The sequence below is a fragment of the Tachyglossus aculeatus genome, unplaced genomic scaffold (genome assembly GCF_015852505.1).
Source record: "Tachyglossus aculeatus isolate mTacAcu1 unplaced genomic scaffold, mTacAcu1.pri scaffold_268_arrow_ctg1, whole genome shotgun sequence".
NCBI classification, from domain to species: domain Eukaryota; kingdom Metazoa; phylum Chordata; class Mammalia; order Monotremata; family Tachyglossidae; genus Tachyglossus; species Tachyglossus aculeatus.
The window spans coordinates 31,134-39,809 of record NW_024044983.1 but is presented as its reverse complement, the minus strand read 5'-3'; the positions used below and the strand labels follow the sequence as shown (position 1 = coordinate 39,809).

The window sequence follows — 8,676 nt, the reverse complement described above, 5'->3', positions numbered from 1 at the left end:
TGGCAGGAAGGTAAATGAACAAGGCCAGGAGGGGAAAGAGGGGGGGAAAAGTCTTGTCCACGTGGGACCATCCTGCTTAACATTAGCAAGGTGCCAAAGGTTAGTTCTGCCCTGTGAATATTTGGGTCAGAAGAAGGATTTGCCTCTCGAGGATTCCTTTCAAATGATGTGCAGACTTGTCTCAGGCAGATGCCTTCCCCTTCAATGGTCCCCTGACACACACAGGAGGATTCCCCATGTCTCCTGTCCCATGTTACGCTCCCTTGTTCCCGCAAGCCAAAGCTTCTCCCTTCTCCCACCCTCCACCTCCACTCTCTCCAGCCCTCTGCTCAGCTGCCTCCCCCGATGCCTCTACTGCAGGTACAGCTGCTTCCTCAGGGTGCTGTAGATTTCCGGGTTGACCTTCCTCACCTGACCTTCCCAGACCAGCTCGGCCTCCGTCATCCGCCTGGTCACCTGTGGAGAACTCCCGGAGGGTCAGATCGCGGGGAGGGGTGACTCCCCAGGGGAATCCTTATCCCCATTTACCCCCTGGGAATTCTGGGTCATGGCAACCTAGCTGAGGGGGTCACAGAAACGAGGGTGGGGAGGGGAGTCATCTCAGGGAGAGATAGGAGCTGGGGTGGGGAGGTTGGATGCCTGAGTTCTAGATAGGGCAGATGAACTTAACTTTGGATACCAAGGTCCAGACCGAGACACCGAGATGGCAACTTTTCAGTGAGAGTAAAGGGGCACAAAGGTGGCAGGAGCTTCACTGTGAGGCCAAAGGGAATGGGGCTGGGAAGGGGTGGGGGCAGATGACCCAGAAGTAACAGGTCAGAGAGATTCAATCTGGGGTCTTTCCAGCCCCACTCAGTGGAAGCTCTGGGGTTTCACTGGAGCCACGGGGATGGGGGAGGGGGGCGGAGGTGAGGCTTTTAGGGTGGGAAAACTGGCCCCATTCCCCATTGGCTGGGATCTGGGGTGGGGGACCACTGGCAGTAGGGTGACCACCGATGACACTCAAGAATACCAGACACCCCTTTGCCAATCTCTGCTCTCCAACCCACCAGTACTCGACAGGGGACAGACCAGCTGAAAACTGGATTGTCTGTTATACAACCAAATGAATGGCCACCCTTACCGGCTCCCATCACTCCTATAAGGGCTAGCGACTTGGCATCCTCAGCACGGGAGTGGGGTACTGAATCTGGTTGCATCTTCAGCAGGGAAGAATCTGGTGCAAGCAGACTTATGCATCCTCTCCACCCCATCTGGGTGTGCACTCCCTTTCTTCGCACCCATGTGCTTTTTGGGGAGGGCTAGCCACCTGGGCAATGGCACGCTAAAAAAGCTCTGGATGGACACAGGTGGAGAGGGGATGGACCGAAAAGGTCCTGGGTACTGATGTCAGGGCCGGTGGTTTGGCCGAGCTGGGCTTTCTGAAGAGAATCAGTTCTGGGACAGCTGGCTGAAACACTAATTTGAGGGAAGGGAGACACCGCTGGAGGTAGTATGGTCTGGTGGAAGGAGCATGGTTTGAGGAATCAGAAAAGGGTTTTGCTGCTCTGATGGGTGACTTCAGGCAAGTCATTTCACCTCTCTCTGTCTCAGTGTCCTCTGCAAAAGGGGGATGGTTCTCCCAACTTCACTGGGTTATTGTGAAAATACAATGAGAATATTGACATGAAAGGCCTCTGGGAAGATAAATCCACTGTACCGATTCAAGGCACGATCAGGGGAGAGCAAAGTGCCGGGACTGGGGGAGGGCCTTTTGCTGGAAACTCCAGGCTGGGGTGGTAAATGTTGGACGGGGGCGGGGAGCCCTGAGGCCCCCCGGTCTTTGAGGAGGGAATGGAGGGAAGAGACCGGAGCGCAGGACTGGGTGGCGGGAGGGACTTGGGTGACTCTTCACCTCAGTCAGGAGGTCCAGAATATTACTTTTCCCCGTGATGAAGACGTCCACCAGAGTCTGGATGAAACAGGAGCCTTTCTTAACGTTCCGGTAAGCGATGTACCCTGAGAGACGTGAGCAGAACGAGCCTGTTGGCCTCGGAACTGGAGCAGTCCCAATGCTCTGGGCCAAAGACTTTTCTATCTTGCTGATACTCCTAAACACTGGGTCCCTCAGGGCCCATTTAATAATAATAACGATGGTATTTAAGTGCTTAGTATGCGCGAAGCACTGTTCTAAGTGCTGGGGGCAGATCCAAGGTGATCAGGCTGTCTCACGTGGGGCTCACGGTCTTCATCCCCATTTTACAGATGAGGTAACTGAGGCACAGAGAAGTGAAATGACTTGCCCAAAGTCACACAGCTGACAAGCGGTGGAGTCGGGATTAGAACCCATGACCTCTGACTCCCAAGCCCGTACTCTTTCCACTGAGCCACGCAATCCCGGCTCCTCCACTTGTCTGCTATTTGGCCTTGGGCACGTCACTCCACTTCTCTGTGCCTCACTTAAATCATCTGTAAAATGAGGCTTACGACTCTGAGCCCCATATGAGACAGGAGCTTTGTCCAGCCTGATTTGCTGGCATTCACCCCAACGCTTAGTACAGTGCCTTGCATAGAGTAAGTGCTTAACAAGTGCCATAATAATTATTATTATTCTCTCGGCCTCAGTTACCTCAACTGTAAAATGGAAAACACCCACTGTCTGCCCTCAGACTGTGAGCCCCATGTGAGATAGGGACTGTGTCCAACCTGATTGCCTTGTAGCTACCCCAGTGCTTAGAACAGTGCTTGGAACATAGTAAGTGCTTAACAGATACCACTTGTCAGCTGTATGACTTTGCTGAAGTCACTTAACTTCTCTGGGCCTCAGTTACCTCATCTGTATTAAAATGGGGATTAAGACTGTGAGCCCCACGTGGGACAACCTGATTACCTTGTATCTACCCCAGCGCTTAGAACAGTGCTTGGCACATAGTAAGTGCTTAACAAATGTTATCATTATTGGGAGCAGCACGGCTTAGTGGAAAGAGCACGGGCTTGGGAGTCACAGGTCTTGGGTTCTAATCCCTGCTCCACCGCTTAGCGCTTAACAGATACCATCATTATTATTTTTATTCTATGATCCTGGGCTGGGGAACAATTGGACCCATCATTCTCCTCTACCCACTCCCCGTTATGCCCCATGTCCCCATCCTGATATGGGTTTTTGGATTTGGGGTTTTTCCAAAGCCTCAATGCTGTCTAATCTGTTCTGACCGTTTATCTCCCTCTCTTCTTTCTGCTCTTGCTCTCATTCATCCATTCAATCATATTTATTGAGCGCCTACTGTGTGCAGAGCACTGTACTAAGCGTTTGGAAAGTACAATTTGGCAAAAAATAGAGACAATCCCTACCCAACCACGGTCCCACCCATTCCTGGAGCCAGAAGCCTGTTGGCCTTCCGCTCTCTCTGCCCAGGATCTATGCTAGTTGGAGGTATGTAGTACATTGCCTGGGATCCCCAAGGTCGAGGAAGTGGTGGGTGGCAGTGGGAGCCCTTACCTTCCACAGTGGGGTAGACATGCAGGGTGTCCGTGAAAGTTGGGATCTTTGGAAGCTCCTGAAACATGGTGGTCAGGACCTGCTCTGTCCTCAACATCTCGCCTGTGTCCTTCTGGTCTGAAACCCCCAGCACAGAGATTATTTTCAGAACCCTTTGCCCTTAACTGTCTGACCAGCTATACAGAAGGTTTAAGAATAGGGAGTTGCATCAATTTGGAGTAGAAGACGCCGGCGCGTGCTATGTGGCACAGCCCTGGGAACATAGGTCTTGGCTGTCTGGACTAGACTCCTGGTTTCTTTCAGCCCAGGGCTCCAAAAAGACCTGAGGGTTTCCACATGGGGCTGAAAGGAGTTAGGATCCAAGCAGGGCTGGTAGACCACCGGAGGAATGGGGCATACACACTCTGTACTGGGTAATAGCGGGGAGAGTCAGAGGGAGGGGAAACACATTCTCTGTCTCCAAGGGCTGAACTGATGGTCTGGCCGGGGAGATGAAAGACACCCCCCTGCCCCTCCCAAGGCATAAACCAAGAAGCGGGCTGAGAACACATGAAGGGACAAGGATCGGAGACATAAATGGGCAACTACGGAGGGACCTAAGTGCGGGGGGGGTGGGTCTGAGGCCATCAGAATAGACAAGCTGGAGGTCCGAGCTGAAGGCCCAAAGGTGGTGGCTGTGGGGGTGGCCCAGAGGCTAGGAGAGCTAGGGTGCCCAGCCTACCCACTTTGCCCATCTACTGCCACAGGAGTGTAGAGGGGCCCCGACTGACCCCCACGGCAGGCCTGCAGGATGAACACTTTGGATTTGCCCAGGAGTGCCCGGCAGGTCTTGTTAGTCAGGACATCATAAAGCTCCTCCAGTTCCACCACCTGCCCATCTGCCCCTAGCAGGCGTCCCTCCTTCCCGTGAGCCATGAGCACCACGAAGCAGCAGCTTATGGGGTCTGTCCGCTTTTCCATCTCCTCTCTGAAATGCACCACTTCGTCCCGAAAGCCCTAAAAAGAGAGGGAAGGAAGGAGGGATGGAAGGCAGGAGAGGGAAGGAGGGAGGGAGAAGGACAGACTGAGAGGGGTTAACCTACCTCTCCAGGTTCTGGAGGGTGCAATAATAATAACAATCATGGTGGTATTTGTTAGGCCCTTACTATGTGTCAAGCACTGTTCTAAGTGCTGGACTAGATACAAATTAATCCAATTGAACACAATCCCTGTCCCACATGGGGTTCACAGTCTAAGCAGGAGGGCGAAAAGCGATCGAATCCCCATTTTACAAGTGAGGAACCTAGAAGTTAAGTGACTTGTCCTAGGTCACACAGCAGGTAAGTGGCAGAGCCAGGATTAGAACCCCGGTCATCTGACTCCCAGGCCTGGGTCCTTTCCTTTAGGCCACACTGCCCCTCATGCAAGTTGTATGCAAGGTCCCTGCCCTCATCAGACCTTGGGGGGTTCAGTCTCCCTCACTCTCTAGCCATCTTCTCGTGCCTCCCCAATGCCCCATCGCTCTGCTTCCTCTGCCAAGATCGTGTTCTGAGAGTTCCAGCCAAGACAGGAACCGGCCACCCACAGGGTTGGGCAGGTGAGAGGGTACCTGAGCAGGTGGGTCCCGCTTCACAGTGCTCTCAAACCTCAGGGCCCGATACATCCTCTCCAGTGCCGCAATGTCCGGCTCTGCTCCCTCTCGGCCTTTGGTGATGCACAGAGTGAGGGCCAGCCGCGCTCCTGACATGTCATAGACCATCTGCAGGGAGGAGGGTGAGTGTGGCAGAGCCGGTGGGGACGAACGGAGAGGATCTTGGTGGGAAGTCAGGGGGAACAGGGATGGAGACAGGGTGGTGAGGGTGATGAGGTACCGTGTCTGGTGGTGGGCAGGGGGTGAGTGGAAATCCACGGGGATCCACTTCCCGGGCAGATGAAGGAAAACACCCAGAACCCCTTTCTTCTCCCCCATAACTTCCAGACCTGCGTTTGTGGGGTTGCTTCCCCATCTGACAGAGGAGAGTTGGAGCGGATTTGAGTTGAGTGGGGAGGCCATGGGGTGCTGAAGACTTCCACAAAGGGAAGGTAAACTAAGGGGTAGGGACAGAGGAAAAAGGGTAGGGGAAGGGGTTCTGGGGCTGGGGGCAGGCAGTGTTCTCATTCATGTCCTTTTTTGAAACCCTTCCCCGCTATGCCCTCCCTTCCCTCAACCCACACCCACCTCCTCAGAACTCATGGTGCTTTCGTCCTTCCTGGGGATGTCACAGAGAGCGGCAACCTGGATCATGAGATCGGAGAAAAAGGTGATGGCCTTTCCCCACCAGAAAGGCCATCAGGACCCGTGGAACTGGGCAGCATTGGGAGTGGCCACTCCCCTCTCCTCCCTAACCCAGTGAATAGTGGGGCTGAGGAGAGGGTCCAGGGGAGAAGACTTGGGCTTCTCCCCTCTTCTCCCACTATTCAGTATCAGGATTATTGATTGTGCTCCCTCACAGAGAAATATCTAATACCTCCAGGGCCACACTGCGGACCAAGCCCCAGGCACAAGGTATAGCTTGCAGCGGGAGAGACCTGCCAACCTGCATTTTATCTGCCCAGTGGCACCACCAGCAAAGCTGCGGCTTGGTTCAGGTAATTGGTTTTAGCATGCGGGCACAGGTCGGGTGTGGGTAAGGTTCGCTGGTGCTACAGAGGATGAGTGAAAGAGCAGCAATAGTCACTGCCATCGGGGTGCCTGGGTAAAACACTGTGGGGACTGTAGCCCCTTCTTAAGCCACTACTCTTCTTTCCCCTTCTTCCCCCTCCCCACCACCCCATTCCCTCCGCTCCTGGCCCCTCCTCTGTTCACCTTCTCTTGTCTCCTTCCTGGGCTACGCCATTCAGCCTTGAGGGGAAGGTGGCAGGACAGGCAGGGCAGAAGCCTGTGTACCAGCAGAAGGTTTGGGCTTAGGGTAAAAAGGTGGCCATCCTCCTGCTAGAGGCCTGAATTACCCACAGTATACCAGCATCCATTCAGGTCTCTAGTAGAGGGGATGGCAAGCAGAGTTCTTGCCCAGCTTGGACGTGGAGAACATGCCCTTCTCCTTTACCCTTCTTGTACCCCTCTCCTTGAAATGAAGGTGCTACACCCCATAATGCCATATCCCTTCTCCTCCTTGGGCATACCCTTTACCCAAGCCCTTGCTTGTAGCGAGGAAGAGTCAGAGCCAGGGATAGAATGTGAGCTGCTGAACCGACCAGGTTGAATCTCTCATCAATCAATCAATCAATCAGTGATATTTATCATGTGCTTACTGTGTGCAGAGCACTGTATTAAGTGCTTGGGAGAGTACAATATAATGGAATTTGTAAACATGTTCCCTCTCACGTCCTCCTTCTCCCCTCCCCGCCTCCCCACACCCTCACCCCCATCATTGTGGACAGGGAACCTGTCTACCAACTCTGTGGTACTGTACTCTCCCCAGCACTTAGTACAGTGCTCCGCACAGAATAAGTGTTTAGTAAGTGCCATTGATGATGATTATGATCCCTCAGGCTGTGGACATGCTAAATCTGGCAGTCCCTGAGCAAGCACCAGCTACCTTCTTCCTGTCACAGTGCCAATCCAGGTGGCTATATGGGCATGTGAGGGGGCAGGATGCATGCCAAAAACTCCAAAATGGCCTCTGCTACTTTTCATCCCATGACACCCTCCAACACCCCCCCAACCCCATGTAGCTCTGAACCCCACTCCCGCCACCCGACTCAGACAGAAGCACAACTGGACAAAGGAGGGCGGAGTTGGGTCCAGGATGGTGGCCCGGGGGGTGGTGGTAGGGACTGGAGTGCAGCAGAGTTGCTCCCAAAAGTAGCGTAAAACCCAGAGCCTGGTGGCTACTCTGGCACCCTTCGGCACATGTACAGAAAGTTGCCAGTGCCTGGTATAGATCCCCAGCGACAGGCTGGAGGCAGGGACCCAGCAGGGGAGGAGATCAGTGGCTAATCTGTAATGGAAAAGGTGCCGAGACTCTCTTTGTAAATTTTCAATTGGTAATGACTTGGAACATACAGGAGTACTATGGTTCGGACTATCAAGGACAATGATACTGCCACTGAGACAGTCATAATGAGTCGATTCCAAAGAGCAGCCAACTAGACGAATCCTGAATGGGGATTAGCTATTTAAAACATCTAAGATGCTCACCAATCTAAAATTTAGGCGTTATTTTGATCTTCAGAACCAAGGGGCCAGGCCAGAGGTTCCAGGATGGGCACGTATGGATCCCTGGAGAAGACTCTCTCTGACCACACGATAGGGAAAGGGGAGCAGTTCCTTTCCCCGCAACCACCCCTTCCCCACAAATGCAAGCTGCAAAGACTCCAAAGCCGCTGGAGACCCCCAAACCTCCCTGTCCTTGTCCCAACCCAAAGCCCAGGCCCAAGGAGAGGGACCTAGGGGCTCGTTGTGCTTTAGCCTTCATGAAAGTTGGGGGAGAGAAGGAGAAGAAAGAACCCTTTTGTTGAGGTCCCGGGGAGAGGGCGTGCGGGTAAATAAATACTCACTCCTCGCTCAGTCAAGAACAGTCTTTCCTGGTGGGTGAACGGGGAGTCTTGAGAGTGGTCTCGTCGGTGTAGTTCTGTCAGGTGTCCTTGGGGAGAATCCCTGTCCCTTTCCCGGTCCTGGGGAGCTGGCTGATTTGTCTGGGTGAAGCTTGGAGAAGACCCAGAGCCCGTCTGCCTATTGGGAGAAATTGCTCCCTGGCTCTGCTGGTTGTGTAACAGCTGAGCAGAGGGAACACGCCCAACACCAGCCCACTCCCATGACACCCACCCCTGCAGCTGAGTATTGGCAGGGCTCCCAGGGCTGCACTGGGTCTCACTGGCTTGGGGACTGGGCCAGGGAAATGTATTTGGCGAGTAGGACTCGAAGCTGCCCCAGCGGGGTCATTGAGTTTGAGGAGATTGTGGGTGGGCAGTTTATGTCTGACCTTGTCCAGTCCTCCTCCTCCTCTTCCTCCATGACTTCTGTTGTTACTGTTGGATCCACAGAGAGTTAATGACACTGCCCTGGGCTTGCCAGGACGTGGATTCATTCATTCAATCGTATTTATTGAGCGCTTACTGTGTGCAGAGCACTGTACTAAGCGCTTGGGAAGTACAAGTTTGCAACATAATGGATGATATACCTTGACCAAACGAACTGGACACTGTCCAAGCAGCCATTTCCTTTTTACTCCGCAGAC

The 8,676-nt window shown here is 53.5% G+C and overlaps 1 protein-coding gene across 1 annotated transcript; it reads right to left on the bottom strand.

Moving 5' to 3' along the window:
• Positions 1-351: 351 nt before the first annotated feature.
• Positions 352-5,716, bottom strand: LOC119923804 (caspase-14-like). The gene is made up of 6 exons (XM_038743035.1): positions 5,676-5,716; positions 5,067-5,216; positions 4,249-4,474; positions 3,479-3,595; positions 1,895-1,998; positions 352-456 (listed from the first exon to the last, which is right to left on the bottom strand). Exons 1-6 carry the CDS (start codon positions 5,688-5,690, stop codon positions 352-354), a joined length of 717 nt encoding a protein of 238 aa, XP_038598963.1. The 5' UTR covers positions 5,691-5,716.
• Between the last annotated feature and the right edge of the window lie 2,960 nt (positions 5,717-8,676).